General features: G+C 33.2%; 1 protein-coding gene across 1 annotated transcript in view; it reads right to left on the bottom strand.

Moving 5' to 3' along the window:
- MALRD1 (MAM and LDL receptor class A domain containing 1) overlaps positions 1-19,351 on the bottom strand; it is a 385,105-nt gene that overhangs the window by 99,145 nt on the left and 266,609 nt on the right. The window contains exon 32 of the mRNA XM_054694679.1: positions 10,133-10,290. Within this exon, the coding sequence (XP_054550654.1) occupies positions 10,133-10,290 (158 nt within the window). The remainder of the gene's footprint in view (positions 1-10,132; positions 10,291-19,351) is intronic.

The raw sequence follows: 19,351 nt of genomic DNA, 5'->3' as shown, positions 1-19,351 counted from the left end.
GTCTTTGTATAGATACCTCTGGATATGAGAACCAATGCATGCATTTCATTACACATTTAATTCATTAAAATCAACCTGTGAAATCTATTAGTGAAAGGAAACCTTGGCTAAACTTGGCCCCCAGCTCCTCTCCTCTGTTCTGTTAGGGGTCTGTTTTCTAATCACCAGTGATAGGGCAAAGCAATGAACTGAGCTATGCTTAATCCTAAGCACAGCAATTTCTTATGGTTTAACTTGAAAACCCTCAAATTTTATAGCAGAGAAAAAAAATCAAAGTAATGAAGAGGTAAATTTTTTTCAAGAAGAGGTTGTAGTTTCTAACTCATTTCTCAAAGGATAGCTATAACAACAATGTTCCCATAATAAAAATTCAGCGCATTCACATATGTTATATGAATCCTGCTACTTTGTGGGTGTAGGGTAAGACTGCCCTCTACAGATCTGGAATTCAAGGTGTAAAGATACAACACAGATTTCCAGGCTCTAATATGGCTTGTAAGGAGCTTGAAGACCATTACCCTGTTCCTCATGACCAAAAAAAAAAAAAAGTTATCCAACTGAAAATCAACATTTCTTCTTAGATCCAGCAGAGAATTGAGGTCACAGAGCAATCATGACTGCTGCCCACAAAATAGAAAGTTGTGAACGCTAGAATCACAACTGATGAGAGGGGGAGCCAGGGACAGAAACCCCTGTGGCAACCAACAGTGGGCTAGGAAACTACAATGGATGTATTGCTGGAAGAATCTACCTATAGACACATTTGAAATTTAAATATTTTTGAGTACCTTGCACTCTTTTTTCAGTCATCCAGAAGCCTACCAGGTTCTCACTGTGCAAATCACAGAAATTTCCACTCAAATTTTTGGCATGGGGAGAGAAAAAGTAGCCATTTGGAAATATATCTAGAGGGTTCTTTTCTATTAGCAAGACGTGCCCCAAGAAAAACTATTTAACTAAGTGACTAGAGTTAAATAGATTCTAATCAAATGAGTGGAAGGAATATACTCAACTCCAATCCCTAATAGCTCTCCATAGGAAAAGTGAAATAATCGATTCTAGCCACCTCTAGCCCTCCTGTTTTACCTGAGGAGGGAAATTTAGAGCTGAGAGGCAACTGTTGGAAGATACAACCCAGGAGCACCAAGAAACTCACTAAAAGTTTGAAAACTAATCAGAAGCATGGACAGTTTTCCCTCAAATACCAGCTTACACATAAGTAGACCATCTGTGTAAAAACAATAAGACACAACTTAAAGAACAGCATCATATTGCAGACTTCATTTAGGAAGACATCTCTCTGGAAACCCAAAGACATAAGGGGAAATTATGTCCTTCAACAGCAACATTTAAGCAAACAAAAAACACAGACTACCTTCTACATGGGATATATAGCCTTACATGAAAGGCCTTATTCTGTCTATCTTGTACTTCAGACCAGGCTGTCAAAAAAATCATAAGGCATAATAAATAAACGACAAAAAAAAGTTTGAAGAGGTAGAACAAGAATCAGAACCAGACTCAGATGTGATAAAGACAGTAACATTATCAGAAAGGACTAATCTGAGGCATTGATCCACTTCTATGTTCATTGTTGCATTATTTACAATAGCCAAGCTATGGAGATAACATAACTGGCCAAGAATAGATGAGTAGATTAGAAAAATATGATGTGTGAGGATAAATATATATATATATATATATATAAAATAAAATACTACTCAGCTATGAAAATAAGATGACCTCCTGCCATTTGCAACAACATGGATGGAGCTGGAGGGTATACTGATAAATAAAATAAGTCAGAAGGAGGAAGACAAGCACGGTCTAGTTTCATTTATATGTGGAATATAGAAAAACAAAATCAAGGTCCGGCAAAAACAAACAACTAGCAAACTCTATAAAAGTGGAACTCCCTCTTATATAGGGAGACAGGGAAGACACAGAGGGGAGGAGCACAATGGACTGAAGTGGAGGACTTTGGGTGTGTTGGTGGTGGGTGTTGTATGGTAACATGCATCTGAGGAGGTGTGAGCTTATGCCTCTGAATCTCATATGTACTGTTGTAAACCAATTTTATCTCAATTAAAAAGAAGAAAAAGTGGAACTACTCACTAGAAGATGTTTCATATCAAAAGATTTTGCCCTTGGAGAAAAACAAACAACAACAAGAAAAGATCAAAGACCCACTTATATGTTGTATATAAAATCCAAACAAATATAAAGACACAGATAGATTAAAGAAAAAAAAAAGGATAGAGAAAGATATACCATAGTAATACAATGAAAAGAAAGCTGGGATTTTTTATTAATTTTTGGTAAAGCAGATTTCAGGGAAAGAAAAATCATCAGAAATAAAGAGGGTATTACATATTGAGAAAATAATCAATTCTCTAAGAAGACAAAACAATCTTTAACGTGTATGCAGCTAAATATAAAACATCAAATACTTCAGTAAAGACTGGTAGAACTGCAAGGAAAAATAGATGAATCCATTCTTATAGATGGACACAGCAACCTTCTGTCAATAATTGACAATGTAAGAGGCAGCAAATCAGTGAGGGCATAGTTGAAGTGAATAGCATCAATCAACTGGCTCTAATTTACATTTATAAAATACTTCATCCAGCAACAGCAGAATACACATTCTTTTCAAAAGCACATGAAACATTCACCAAAATTGATGACATGCTGGGCCATCAAATACACTGTAGCAAATTCAAAAGGATAGAAATCATACAACATATTCTTTCAGACTGCAGTAGAATTAAACTAAAAGTCAAAACCGAAAATTCCCAAACACTTGGAGGTTATGCAACATAGTTTTCAGTAACACATGGATCAAAGAAGAAGTCACAAGAAAAAAATTAAAATATTTCAAACTAAATGAAAACACAAGGAACTAAAGTCTGTGGGATACAGTCAAGTGGAGCTTAGAAATTCTGTAGGACTAAATGCATAATAGAAAATAAGAAAAATCTAAAATAAAAAAATCTAAGCAAGTTCTTTGAAAAGAGCAATACTACTGTTCAACTTCAAATCAGATTAACTAAATTAAAAAAGAAGCCTCAAATTATTAATATAAATAAAGTAACCATCACTGTGCATTCATTATAATTAAAAGAATAATAAAAGATTATTATCAATGATTTAATGCCCACAAATTTGATAATATAGATGAAATTGATCAATTTCTTAAAGGGCACATTCACAAAAACTCACACAATGTGAAAATGATATTTGAATAGTCTTGTTATATTAATGAAATTGAATCAATAAGTATAAATTTCAAAAAAGAAAGCACTAGGCTCAGATGGATTTACTGGTAAATTCTACCCAACATGACAGAAAGGAATCATACCAATTCTCTACAATCTTATTCAGAAAATAAAGCAGGAAGAACATATCCATATTCATTCTGTGAAGCTGGCTTTACCTTAATATCAAAACCAAAAGCAATGTTGTAAGGAAAATCACATACCAGTGTCTCCCAAGAATACAGATGCAAAATACTAAACAAAATACTAGCATACTGAACACAACAATGTATGAAAGTAATTATATACAACCACCAGGTGGCACATCAATCTGTTAAATTGATCACCAAAAAATTGATTTATGTAATCCATCTTATCAGCAGACAATAGAAGAAAAATCATATCATGTCAATAGATGCATAAAAAGCATATGACAAAAGCCAACAGCCATTCATGATGACTACTCTGAGGAAACTATAACAAAGGAAAAAATAAAATGCATATAGTAGTATCATTCGATATGGGCTTGTCCACACATACGAATAGAAATCAATGGTAATGAACCAGACATTTGAGGAAAATTCAACAAGAGACATTAAATAAACAGAACACAGGATGCAATGAGGAACATGGCAAATACCATAACTGGAAATTTAAAAAGAAATATAATGAATTCCCTTGAAAGACTGGGAAGTCCATCACATGTATACAATAGAACAAGCTAAATATGAAGAAGAAAAATAATTTAGTTTTTGGAAATTTACAAAATTATTACTAAAATAATACCCTCCCCCCCCCAAAAAAAAAAAAAGATCTGAATAGCAGCATCAATATAGATTAAATTCTAAAAAGTGAACTGGAAAACAGATTGAAGTGATCCTACCAAGAAACAAAAACTTTGAGAACATATTCTGGGGATACCAAGGGCATATCCAGAGGTTACAGATCTGTCTCATTGTTCAAAATGAGCTTATCAAATAAATCACAGATGAAAATCTTCCTAAGTTGAAAATGATAAAGTTTATGAAATCTGAGGCTATAGAAGACTACTTTACTCTCTTCCTGAGGGAAAAGTAGGAAATTTGAAAATCCTGGAGAAATAATCAAGACAGATATAGGTCTTCAAAATATAAAAGTTTGAAACTGATTAAAAAAACAAAAGACTAACTGAGCCTTTTATAAAAATGCTGGAGAAATGTAAAATGTTTTATTTTCCCCTAAATTTAGAAATTAGATAATAATGAGTCAGGATAGAATTATGATTTAATAAATCTACTTCTATCATCATCTTTCTATGCATCTATATAATATTTTTAAAGATTTATTTATTTATTTATTTATTTATACAAGCACTGTGTACACTCAGAAGCACGAGAGGGTGAGAGAATTCACCAGAGCTAGAGCGGAGAGCAGAACATGCAGACTGATGAAGTACACTGCTGAGGGGAGCAGCGGGCGGCAGGAGAGGTCTGCGTGCCATGTGGGACCCTCGCCCAGCAGCCGGGGATTGAACTGGCACTGCAGAGGCTGCGGGCAGCTTTGCAACCCAGCTCTCAACCGCTGTACCACTGGGGAGGCCCTACATCTCTGTAATTTTGTATCTAACTAAGCAATCATTTTTTCATACACTTGAAGAAAATTTACATATGCAAATAGTAATTTCACTTATGACAATATAGGCAGGTCCAATCAACCAGGGGCAGACACAGCATGGATTCGAAGGTGTTGGAACAACAGCTTCCTATTCAGAAAAAAACATCATTAGATTCTAACATCTCACCATAAAAACACAAAGTGGAATTAAATTAAAACTAGAAATGAAAATTAAATGCTGAGAATATGTTGTTATTATATGACAGGCAAGGATTTCTTAAGCAATGTGTTAAGGCCAGAATCTATAAAGAAAATAAAGATTGGCAGACCTCATTAAATGAAAATGTAAAAGAAAGATTGCTTTATCTCTGAATATATTAATTTTTATAAAGTCATATTCAGGTAAGCTGAATGAACTTTTATGCAAAGCTGATTTTTGGTTCTTCCTCAAGGTGACTTCAGACAGTCCATTTATAGGCAGGTATAAGAAATACCTTCTTTTATAAATTCCCATATCTCTGTCTTAAAACTGTGACTTGACTTTAATTTTTAGCAGCACAACTGCTCAATTTAAGGTCACTTCTTTTTCTTCTCTTATTATATTCTAAAGAGAAAATGTATTTTGAAGGTCAAATTAGATTAACTCCTCTTGAATGTCAATCTTTGCATTTGATGGGGGTGGGGGGTGAATTTCTTTCTTGCCTAATTTATAATGTAATAGCAACTTACAGAAGTGATTTCTTTTTTGTATCATTTTAAGATTTATTTTTCCATTATCTACAATGGAAGATACACAAGCCCATCTTAGCATAGTTTTTTTTTTCTACCTGAGATTTCAATGTATCTCTTTGCTGTCATGATCTACAAGTTTACCTTTGTTTTGCTATTAGTATGAGCCCATGATTCTTACTGTGATAGATGACACTTATTTGACAAACTCTCCTAGGTACATCCCATTGCAGGCTCCTGTGTCATGTACACAGTTTAGAAAATGCCTGGCATACCAGGTACAGTTAAGGCCTTTCTATACTATTCAATAGGACCTCTCAGATTAAAATATAGACCACTGACAGAATATAGGAGATTTCTGCATATATCCTCAAAAAGGGAGAAAGTCAGTAAAAATGCTTTGATTCATTTTAACCGTTGTTACATACTAATTGTGCTGCATCTTATAAAACATTGCAATGTACCAGTGTGTGTGACCTGTTGATAACTACTGTCCTAATATATTTCTTTCCACATTTTTCCTTAAAATAATCTGAAAAGCTCAAATTTAAGACTTTTCCAGCTCTCTTTAGAGGGAAGATATTGCTAAATATGCTCAACAAATGTCTCTCTACTTTTTATTCATGGGAATATTTGCATATGTTATCGTTTTGTCTCCTAAACATTCTCTAATATTATTCTAAAAATTGCCATTTATAAGTAGTGTGCCACCACTTATGAAAACAATGATCAAGAAGTTCAGCATGTAACAGGAATGAAAGGGAACATAAGTTATAATGTACTTTAATAATAGAATAAAATTATAGATGCAATACTCAACGACTTTCATAACAACATAATATCTTAAAAGTATATTGCTAAATAAGCATTAATAATAAAAATAAAACAAAAAATCTCATGTGTACATTATTTTAAGCATATACTTTACAAACTAGTATCTATTTAATTTTGAGTATATATTTATATAAAGACAAATCTATATTAAGCTTTTTCAAATCTTTTTTCCCATTGAAACTTAAATTTTTCTCATTTTTCTTTTTACTCGACATATAACTAGAATTCCTGCATTACCACTGATAACTTTGATATTACTTGCCTATGTGGTGACATCTCTTGGTAATAACCAGTGCCCTTCGGGCAACTCATTAACACAGACCATCATGTTATAAATTACTATGTCACTATATAGGTATCCTAGTACCCTGGTTAAATGAATGTAAAACTAAAATATACATTTTCTCTCTTACTAGGAATTGTTTACCATATTTCATTGATTCATTATTCAATCATCCATATGATTATCACATAGTCATGTATGAGAGATGAGGGCAGCTGCTGATTGATCCATCAAATATCCTCTCTGAGATTTCTCAGATGTCTGGCTATTGCTGGCACCTGCCTCTGAGGCCCCATCCCTTAGTCCTCATGGTTATTGTGTATTTGTGAAACAAGGCTGCACTGGGGTAAGATTCTTTTCCTCTGCTAAACTTCTTATTCTGAAGTTCTATTTCTGGGATCATCACAGGGAATAAATAGAAATTTTTCCTGCTTTAGATTACAGAGCATGATCTGTAAGATATCAAGCCCTTCTAATAGGGTAGTTGTAAATTTAATGACAAACTCTAGATGATTCCAAAACTGACCACAGGAAGCCTCAATTAGCTTGACAAATAGGATGTAGACCTGGTGACTTTCATTCTCATTTGCTCATTCAAAAGTTATTCATCAAAAGCAGCAGAAAAAAGGGATTAAATGATGTGTGTCATAAGATGTTATCAGTCACAGCCTCACCTCTGACAGGTAACAGCAACCTCCTCACCACCTCATACTCACTGTATATTTAGAGGCCTCTATGACTACTTTCATAACCACTGTGTCATTCTACCGTATTTGGTAAAGTTTGCCATTCAAACCCAAACTTAAACTGAAAACGATGCAGAAAACAAAATATGCAAAATACCTTTTAATTCACTAAATTTCCATAACTATTGTTAGAAATATTTTCAATAATTAAAATACAGATAATACCAGTGCTTGCCTCATTGAATGGTATGTAGATTGGATCAACCAATATATGTAAAAAAAGGCTTAAATAGTGGATGGTGTTATCATGTGATATACCACTTGATTTCTCAGTATTTATTTTTTTCTCTCTGCTTCTATCGCTCTAAATATCACATCAAAACCAAAGCTGCAAGCATCAGGGTCATAACAATCATGACTTCTTAAATGGAACATTTACATGCAATCTTAGGTTTTCGCAGAAATAATTTAGCTCTAAAACTCAACTCTGAGTGAGACTATTTCAACATGGCAGGCTAACTGTTCTGGAATATAACCAAATGACTTACAAGCCATTTAACTATATTAATTCATGTGTTATTACTGATGAAAGTTTTAGGAGATAGTTCAGTCCTTGAGCAATCATAAATTTCTATAAATTATAAAAGATTCTATGAAAAGTATCAATTATAAGTTACTTTTTCACTTCCTTTTTATTTCTTTAAAAATGAGTCTAGAGGGCCTCCCCGGTGCACAGCAGGTTGAACACAGCACTGTGAAGCTGTCCGCAGCCTCTGCAGCACAGGTTCGATTCCTGGCCAGCCACGGAGAATCCCACATGGCGTGACAGACCTCTCCTGTCACACCTGCTGCTCCCCTCAGCAGTGTATTTCAGTCACTTTGCCTGTTCTGCTCCCAGATCTGTCTCTGGTGAATTTTCTCACCCTCCCCTGTCTCTGGCCTGTGCCCCAGTTCTTGTATAAATAAAAATAAATCTTTAAAATAAAAATAAAAATGAGTCTAGAGTAATAAATTATATTAATCATTTTTAGAGAAATTCTCTTGTCCTCTTCAAATGATACCTCTTTTTATAGACATTAAATAGCTCACCTGAACTAGCAATAAATATCAGAACAAGTCAGAAGGTAGGACGCTGAAGTATGGGAACTAAATAATCTTCACTTGGTGCTTGTTTAATAATGTGGAGCAAAAAAGTGACCAGCATTGATTATAAATTGAACTGGATATAAATTTAACATAAGCAAATCTAATACATTTTCACAAATTGCATGAAAAAAAATTTTGAAATTTTCACATGATCCTCATATGTTTCTTTGTTGTTTTCACTAGCTTGAAGGAAAATAGACATTCATGCAAAATCAGTATAAGTTCTCTACTTACTTTACATGTTTTTTATATGTTTACTTGATAAGAGCTCTCTTTTCTATCAATAGCTAGAATTGACCAGGACTATTTTCTTTCTCTCCCTCCCAGTATTTCTCCTTCAACTTCTTTGGTCAACTACACTAAACTTGAGAAACAATAGGGTATGGAATATCAGATCTTTTGTTAATTGTGTGATAACGAAAAATTACTAAGCCAATTTGAGTCTTAGTTTTTCTGTTGTAAAATTGGGAAAATAAGTATTAACATCCAAGATTTTAATACACTTTGGGTTAATTGTTTAAGGAGAAAGACAAATATGCATTTATGGACTATAAAGAAACAGTGTCTAGGAACAGACAGAATAAGGCCAAAACAAGCTCTAGAAATCTACTGCAGAACTCAAGTGACCAGAGAGGGAGGGTGGATGATGGGGAGCAAAGTGTGAAGGGGCCTAATGGAGTATCGTGGAGGATGATGGGTGTCTTGATGGTGGGTGTGGTGTGGTAACATACCTGTGAACAGGTGTGAACCTATGCCCCTAAGTCACATGTGGATTTGTAAACCAACTTTACCTCAATAGCAATTATGGAATAAAAATTGTATACTACTTTTTAGGAAATTGTGAATAGTAAACTTGGTAACACATAAAAAGTTTAAATTCTAGAGCCTGAAAGGTAGAATTCACTTAGTAATAACTGCTATTATTTACAAAGGCAGATATTTGAAACAGAGACAAAAATTCCAGTTGTATTTATTCAAACAACACGATTATATTAATCAAGGCAATAGCACTAAATGTTATGCTTTGACATGATATCAGATGTCAACAATTTTCTTTAATTAGAAATTAAGATATCAAAAATTGGTTTTTGACAATTAAAAAGCTGATTTATTTTTCATATAATGAGAAGAATAAATGTTTCTTTAACTTGTTTCTTTAAAAACATTTGCTTTTGTCATAAATTAGGATAAAATGACACATACATGTTTTTAGTGAGAGCTGTTATATATTTAAAATCTCAAAATTGCTTTGTTTTTATTTTGTTTATGGAAGATAATTCTCTTCATCATTACCTATCCTCTAACATTTATTTATTGATCCTATCTAATTTGCCAATAGAGGATACATGTTGATTCTGCTCATACTCTTTTATCACTAATCTTGTATATGGAATGCATCATAATTGAGTTCAGGTGGCAGTCACGAATGAGATAAATCTTGAATGAAATTATGATGAATGACAGCACTACTTGCCAAAATCCCATTACCCCAGAAAGAAATGAGAAATTAATGGAGTCTGCATTGGTGTTTTGTGACTATCAAAAGTATTTAAATACATTATGAATATTTCAGTGAAATACAAATCCCTGTCTGCCTTTTGTACCTTTAATATTCCCTCGCTCCTAGGATCATCCATGTAGAACCAGAACCGAACAGTGCATATTCCAAGACTTGCTGGAAAGTACTGGGAAGTAATGATCCTTGCAGTATATCCTTCTTTGGAACCAGATGAGTTGACATACAGGAAGTGCTGGCCACTACCTTGAAATAGAAGAATATAACTTTTTTTCAGTGCACTATGTTTTATAGCATGAAGCAGAATGTATTTAAACAAAATACAAGTTCCATTCTCCCCCCAAAAAATAAAATTAAACACTCATTTTCTTTTTATGAATCGGATATCAATAGCATGTATTTTTTTGAACCAAAAATAAAAATAGCATTTCTAAGATCATGTGCTTCACTGATCACATACTAACACAACTATGATCATATGATCTGTTATTCATACATGAGGCTAAAACATATTTGTGTTGATTCTGAAGGTGTGCAGTATTCCTTTTCTCCTAATTTGCTCAAACCTGTCAGTTTTAAGTCAGTAAAATAGTTTTCTTCATTAAATATTTATTTCAAAACAACTTCATAATATTCTTATATTTCAGGTATTTGAAAATCTAATGCATGCAAAAGACAATGTAAACTTTTATTTCATTCTTAAACAGTCAAAATTTGAAGTGTGTGCCTGCTGGGTACTACACACATTCTCAAATCTTAAAATCAACTGAATAGCACCATCTTCATTTCCTATTCTATACTTATTGTCCTTAGTACATACATTTTCATAGCAACTATGGAAATCCAGCTTAGCAAGGACATAACATAATTGAAAGGAATATAGAATGTTTGCATTATACAAGTAACTCATTGAAGAAAAAGTACAATTCACTGGTGATTCCAAAAATTCATCATCTTATTACAGTTTATTTATTTCTGTATTACATAAACACTGTTATGTAAGGCTCAACAGCAGCACCAGTGATTTCATTTAGTAGTAATGGAACTTGGGTGAGTTTTCAAAGCACACTTCACCTAACCTCATATAATTTGCATGTTCAATTTTGTTGTTATAAATTCCTGCAGTTGAACACAAAAATCAGAAAGTCATTTCCTGGTTGATGTACTAATGCCTGCAAATGTGAAATTTCATCTATTAAAAAAATTAAGAACATAAAACTCTGCCTGACAATTTAAAAACCACTACAAATTTGATCTTTGGAGAATTTAAATTCTGGAAGTCTAGCTTACCTATGTTTGACTTTGTAAGGGGAATAGACTTGTTACAATGCCATATTTTTTTCTTGAGAATCATAAAAGTGAAAATTTGTTTAGCATTTTGAAATTAGTAATAGAAACATGAATTATCCAGGAACTATGTACCACAAATTTATAAACTTTACACTGATTTATATTTTCAGAAAAAAAACTCTATCTTACATGCTCAGGCAAGACCCATTTTAAACATTTATAAACTTTGAATTGCTTCATTGAAAACCACCTATTTATATCTAGCAAAATCCTTGAGGAAGGTCAAGCTGTCCTTCCACACAAAGTTCAGAATTTGTTCAAGCAGATAATAAAGCCTAGGAGTTTCAAATGCCACAACATATTCAGAATTTAATGATATATCATTAAACCAGTTCACTTTTTTTATGTGTGATTCAATGGAGTGATCAATAAATTCATGGGACAGGTTTTTATAGAAAAAATCCTATTGTTTGTTGTTTTAATTTTGGACTATTTTATAGATTATTCTTGGTAATTTAAAGAGTTAATCTCATATTTAATATCAGGATATTTTCAATTAAGCTTGTGAAATCTATCATACTTATTACCAGATAAAATTACTCTGAAATGTGGGAATGTTTACATATCAGAACTTCACATTTTCCTATACTCCCTGCCACCTGATATTTCTGTACCCTTTCAGTAATTTTCTTATAGAGATGCTATGATTACACATTCTTAGGATTCTTAGGGTACAGATGTATTTTACATTTTAATTAGACTCAGGTGCTAAATACAGGTTTCTTATTAATATTCAATTTTTACTTTAGATTTCTTCAATAAATTGCACACATTTTTGGAATTTGAGTTACATTTTGTGTCAAATAGTGTAAATTCCTTGTCAAAGTGCACTTTGTTCAAATCACCACTGTCACTTGACTTTAGAGCACCAAAATTATTAGCCACATTCAGCCCCTAGCATCGAGTTTCAGTGACGTTCTTTTTTTAATTTGGTGTCGGCAAGAGTAAAGATTCTAATTTGTCTTTTAGATATTATTAGCTACAATCTTGAGTTTTTGAAAATGAGTTATTGAGTTATTATGCTACAAAGTAATAAATTTGACATCTCTTTTTTTAAAAGACAGTTAATACTATCTAGAAAGCTATATTTTTACAGCTTCAGTGCCCTCTGAAGAATCATACTCACTTGCACTAGGGTCAAATCATAAAAAACAATTTCCCACTTCAAGTGATCTGAATTCACTCCCTGCTTTAAATTGTAGGCAATTTTAGCCTTTTTTTTTTCTTGCTCATAAAATAAAGCTGCCTAATGGCTTTTTAAAATGCTATGCAATATGCCTCTTTTTCAAAATAGCAAAACGCTCCCTTCTTCAGAATCAGACTTACTTAGCGTGGCTCCACACTCTCTATAATTTCTGCCTGTCTCTCACTCTGAAATAGAAGGGTGCATAATGACTATCAGTTGAAATGCCCTCAATTTCTTTTTGTACTTTCATTTCCCCCACAGATTTTCTAGCTACTGGCTATTTGTCTGAAAGTTTTAAAGGCTGTGAAACGTAAATATGCTCCGAGAGAGAACGAAAGTTTCCTTAAAGTTGTCATAACTGGCAACCACAGATACTGGGGCTCTGAAGTCAAAAGAAATTTGTGATATTTGATAGAAACACTGGTCATCACATTGCTTCTATTTACTTATTAATGAGTTGATGCACAGTGAATGGATTTGGGATTTTTTTTATTTCTACCTTTTCCAAAAATTTGTTAGGTATTATTCATTTTTGAGAGTAATTATCATCTCTTAAAAAACAATTTTCAGCAAAAATGTCACAATTTAATGCTATTTATTAATAAATTTGGTGCAATAAATTTTGCCCTTTGGCATGCATTCAGTGGTTATAAAAATGAAATTTCTGGCTATGACATGCCACCACAGGGTACATATTGATTTTGAAAGCTTAATTTGCTGAGCAGCAAGGATATCTCAATCATGTGAAGATGAGTTACATGTGGAATTGGCCGGCACTTCCTATCAGGGTAATGAGAGACAATTTCTGAATCTCTCAACGTCACTGTAAGAACTCTGAAGAATCTTTTCATGTACCATTCATTTTCTTGTAAAATACCTTTGGAAACATGCAGTGACTTAACAGTATGGGTGTAACTTGATTTTATTTGCAAAACTGACTTTAAAAAAGAAGGCAGAATACAACATAGATGCTTTTCTCTATGTAAGTGATAAAAAGTAAGAACTTTGATTTTGCTTAGATTTCAGATCCATTTGGAATGTGGAAAGCAAAAAAAAAAAAAAAAAAGAAGAATATTTCTTTTCACTGAAACAGAAAGTGGGATTACCAGATTCTCTTAATGACTATGTAATGAACAGAAACTGTGGGCTGGGTTATCCACTGGTTAAGCTGGAGGTATTGATGCTGTAGGCTTTGACTAAGTCCTGATTCTACCACTTATTAGATATGTGACTTCAGGTAGGTTATTATATTCTATAGGACTCAGAAGTAAGGATAATTATAGTAGGTATTTTAGCATCATGGAATTGTGGTAAAAGTTAAATGATATGCTGGGACTCTCTGGTGGCGCAAGGGGTTAAGACACAACCTATGAAACTATCCGCATCCACTGCAGCATGAGTTCAATCCCCAGCCAGGGAGCATGGCACAGCAGGCCTCTCCTGACTCACCCGCTGCTCCCCTCAGCAGTGTATTTCAGTCGATCTGCCTGTTCTGTTCCCCACTCTGTCTCTGGTGAATCCTCTCCCCACACCTCTGGCCTGTACCCCAGTTCTTGTATGCATAAATAAGTAAATCTTTAAAAAAAAAAGTTAAATGATATGCTACAGGTAAAGACTTAGAACACACTTGCAAATTAGTGTTGCTCTCCTTAGAAATTCAAAGAATATAAAGATGATTCCGATAGTGGAAATAAGATATTTAATCACAATTATCATTTGGACCACTGTTAAATAGAAGGTACCAAATGTCTTGCATTTTGGTGTTGATTGACATAGACAAGTTATATGGAGGAAATATGTAACTTGCCTCAAAGAACATAACAATAAAAGCTAATAATTTGTTCTACTTAGAAGATAAGACCTGGGTCAGATTATCTGGATTCAAATTCAAATTCTGATATTTAAGAAGCTTTGTCAATTTAGGCAAATCACTATATTGCTACTGCACCTCATATTTTTCATCTATCAAATGTGAATAAGAATAATAATATACAGCACATTGAGGTTACTGTGATCATACAATACCAAAAATTGATGTTGATCATAAATGCTATGTAGTTAAAAAAGATAAAAGATGGTTTACATTCAATGGATAAGAAAATACTTGGACTTAGAAATCAGTGATCTAAGGAGACCACATTTTAATGTTTAATTATTAGGATATGCTTTTTAAATATATGTAATGTGTTATAGATTAGGGTAAATTATTATAATTATACCACTTTGATTTCTGTAAGTTTTTTTATTTTATCTTATTTATTTTTTATTGAGATAACATTAGCTTACAATAATGTGTATGATTTAAGGATATACAGGTTCATGCCTCCTCAAATGTATGTTAGCTCTCCACACCCGCAGCAAAGCACCAATAGTGCACTCCTATGCTCTCTGCCTGCTATGTGTGTCCCTTCGTTAGCCTCAGTTCTGTCATCAGATTTGTAGGGTTAGTTTGGGTTTAATTTTGCCTGCTGTATGTTCTTTTATAAAAGTATCTTTTGCTTATAGTGGCTTGAATTATTGACGATAATTCTATTGTCAATGAGATTCTTAGCTGCAAGTGTGGGAATTCATAATCAAGAAATTGTCCATCTCCAAAAATACACAGAGCTGGATAACTTTCGGTATTTCTGTAGTCAATTCCAGTGTTTTGCTCATTTGATAGAAAAGAAAACTTCCCTACCTGTGCAGTGTACAATAGAATAGGGTTGCTCAATAGAAACATATCGTGAGCCACATACGTGGTTTTGGAAAATTTAGTAGTCATATTTAAAAAAGTAAAAAGAAAATGTGATATTAATAAAATATTTTATTACAACCAGAGTATGAAAAATTATACCATGTCAACATATAATCAATATTCAAATTATTAGTGATTTTTTTATATTCTGCTTTTATTGTACTTCACCTTTGAGATTCGGGGTATATTTTACACTTACAGCATATCTCAATTTGGATCAGCCACAGTTCAAAGGTTCAATATTTCCATATGGCTACTGGTTATCATAAACACAGCTATGGAAGAAATTCTTTTGAGTCTGAAAGTTTGGTATGCCAATCTCTTTTCTTAGTCACCTCCGTGACTTGGTCAAGTTTTTAATCTTCCTAAGAATTTAGTATCTTCTATATCACAATGTTTTAAAAGGATTAAATGAGAAAACATGGAAAGCTTCTTTTATAGTTTCTGACTCTCAGGAAAGATTGAACAGATGTTAGTACTTTTCCTCTAAATCCCTCTGAAACTTTTTCCTTAATTTGTTTGAAAAGGGAATCATTTTATTTGAATTTTCATGATTTGATAAGAGGAACAATTGTTCAACATCTGTCCACAACCCTTTATAAAAGCAGGAATAGTAAAGCAGACACCATCAATTCTAATAACCACACCTGAAATTTTCTTTAACTTACCCCTCTTTTTTCCCCTTAATTCTGAAATCACTTCCCACTGGTTCCTGACTTTTAATCGGTCTTTCTTTTACTGCTTCACTTTATTATTTCCACAGCACTCATCAACTTCCAAAAAAACTATACAATTTTTTAAAAAAGATTTCATTTATTTATTTTTACATAGAAGAACTATGGTGTGGCCAGAGATATGGGCGGTTAGAGGACACACCAGAGACAAAGTAGGGAGCAGAACAGCGAGATCCACTGAAATACATTGCTCAGCAGATGAAACAGGAGAGGTCTGCTGTGCCATGTAGGTTAACTCCCTGGCCTGGGGTCGAACTCAGGCCCTCAAGTTGGTAGCACTTAACCCCTAGGACACCAGGGAGGCCCAACTATACAATTTTCTAAATATATAATGCATTGATTTTCTATCCCCTTCTGTTACTAGGTTCTGTTACAGGAAGGATATTCTGCAGATATCCTTCCCTGATTTATTCAATAAGTATTCCAAGTACTTAGATTACTGACTAGCATAAAAGCTGTGTGAATAAGATTGGAGAGAGTGGCCTGGTATACACTGAGCAAAGAGTGATTTTTATATATCTAATGCCACATCCCTGATTAATCCAACCCTCCCAAGGCAATGAATGTGAGAATATCCTTCTTCTCTATCATAGAACAGGGTGAGATGATGTTATAATGAGGAATGAAGTTAGATGATAGAGACCTCAGGCACAGGAGTTAAGGAGATTTAGTTAAGCCATATACAAGAAGGGGCATGTTATAGCAACTGCCTGGAAAAGGGCTTGGATGAGTTTCCATATGGGTTCAGTTCTGGCTTTGTAACTTATTATTTAGGTTTAGAAAAGTCATTTAGCTTCTCCTGTTCCTCATCTGTAAAGCAGAAATATGAAGACCTGTCCTATTCACCCAACAGGAAGTGCAGTTATCATCTGCAGGGGATGGGTCAAACAATGTCATGCAAGTTATATTTGTTGAACACTTATGCTTTAAACTATTATCCACATCCCACCATTAGTACACTAAGAATGTTTGGAGGTATATTTTGACCTTGTGATGTGAATATGGAATTGTGTGAGAGTAAGCGTATATATTTTAGCAGGTAGCATATTTCATCCCAATTACTTTACAAATATATTGTCAACTCATTCCCTCAGTTTCTGACATACAGTGTGTGATAACTATCACACTCAGTAAGTTTTTGTTGTATTTATTAATCTAAAATATTTTGCCATTAATAAATACAAAAGGAGATAGCCTCAAGTAATACAAGTCCTATAAAAATATTAAGAACTAGTTAGTCTTAAATTCTGGAGAGAATACATAAATAGCAAAATAGGTAACCCTTGCCCTACTGGAGTTTATAGTCTAATTGTGGAGATGGTTAGTTATACAAGTAAAAGTAAAATAAGTTCATGAGGAGAAAAAGAGACAACAGCTTTTTGCATTATACCTTTGTTAATTCACATCACCCAAATTCTACTCTTACCATTAAAGCCATATATACTAGCTCCAAATTCTATTCATGTACAGACTAGAGAGTGGATTAATGTTTGTAGTTTTTCTACACAACTTTAACGATGGTTCCAAAAATGCTCATAAATAGACCTGTGATGGGCATTGAAAATGTCTCCCAAATGTTTCTAATTCTTTATCTTAGTAACAATAAGTGAAAAAAGATCTATAAATACAGTTTTAATTAACAACAATATTGTGATGCTTAGAAATAGACCATAGACTCTTTGAATCTGTTAGCATGCTCACAAAGAATTTTGTTTTTCCCAGAGGGTCAAAATTAATTAATGTCCTTACAATTCATTTAGCAGCCCATTGTCTCAGAGATGCCTATACAAGTTTAGTGAGCCACATTAGAGAATCAATGCTGATACAATCTGGGGGCTTTGAAGAGAGCATTATGTAAAAATAACCTGTTTCAAGTAGTGATTTACAGGTCAGATCATAAAGAATTCTGTCAGAATGATTGCTTTTCTTTATCTGTGGACAACGTTACTTGTATACATAAATAACCATATTCTTTCAAGTGGTTGTTAAGGAATTTACATAAGCTATGAAAGTACAAAAAAGAAAATGAATGTGTTTATAAATAGAACACATTTGTTCTATTAAAAGTATCAATTTGATCATTCATGTTTGTTTTTTTCAACAATACATGGAACCTTTCTCATATCCAGTGATTATTCTGTTTACCTTTTCTGACACTTTTACTTTTTGTACCATTAGTAATATTATACCAGCAGATATGGTCTACTTTTAAATACTGTCTTATGATAAGAAAAGATTGCTGTAGATGTTATCAAAAGAACTCAGAGGCGTTTGTATCTTAATGTTACTATCTGGACTAGCAAAAATGAAAATTGACTTATTTACTATCATTTCTTTAACAAGAAAAATGCATGTTTGTCCTCCAGAACTATGATAAAGGCAACAAAAAAATATGTTCCATGAATAGAAAAAAATGTATATTCAGTGTTGTGATGTTTATTTTAGGGTTTTTGGATATGATTCAAGGAGTTTCCATTATATAATTTTATGTTATGATATGTCCAAAAAGTAGGCTACTATACTATAATGAAAACTATGGTGCTAAAAAAACTCATAACATAAAATTATTCAACCCATATTTTGAAAAAATAACTAAATTAAATAAAACCCTATTTTTATTTGCAAATATGATCATTAAGAAAGAATGGCAGGATACACAAATACCAAGTGTACTGATGACTATATTATCCTATTAGGATTACTAGAGAAATTTTCATTTTCTTGCTTATTTCCATTTAAGTATTTTAGAAAAAAGATAGTCTTTTTTTTTTTTCTTTTTTTTTGTGGGACCCTCGCTGGCGGCCAGGGAACGAACTGGCGCTGCAGAGGCTGCGGGCAGCCTTGCAGCCCAGCGCTCAACCACTGCACCACCAGGGCAGGCCCAGAAAAAAGATATTCTAATAATGTAAAATTGATGAAAAGAACCTTAGTGAAAAGCATAAGAAATATAATTTAGCAGACCAATCTGAAGATGAATTTAACAACTTTAAAACAAGAACGAATACCTACACTGTATACTGGGACATTATATGTGCACTTTTCCTGGAACACATACATACAATTATTGTTCTCTTTTCACAGTCATAAAATGGCTAGGTGAATCTTATATTCTTTTCCAATAAAAATATTTTAATTACATGTTATCTTATTCTTTTTTATTGTGTCTGTCTATGCTTAAATTGTTTTGAGGAATATTGTATTAGTTAGGGTTCTCCAGAGAAATAGAACCAATAGGTTGCATATAAATACAGAAAGACATTTATTGCAAGGAATTGGTCCATGATTATCAACACTGGTAAG

The sequence above is a fragment of the Talpa occidentalis genome, unplaced genomic scaffold, assembly GCF_014898055.3.
Source record: "Talpa occidentalis isolate TD23 unplaced genomic scaffold, MPIMG_talOcc4v2.1 talOcc4.14, whole genome shotgun sequence".
Taxonomy (NCBI): domain Eukaryota; kingdom Metazoa; phylum Chordata; class Mammalia; order Eulipotyphla; family Talpidae; genus Talpa; species Talpa occidentalis.
The sequence above is the reverse complement of the archived record's forward strand: the minus strand, read 5'-3'. Positions and strand labels throughout refer to the sequence as shown.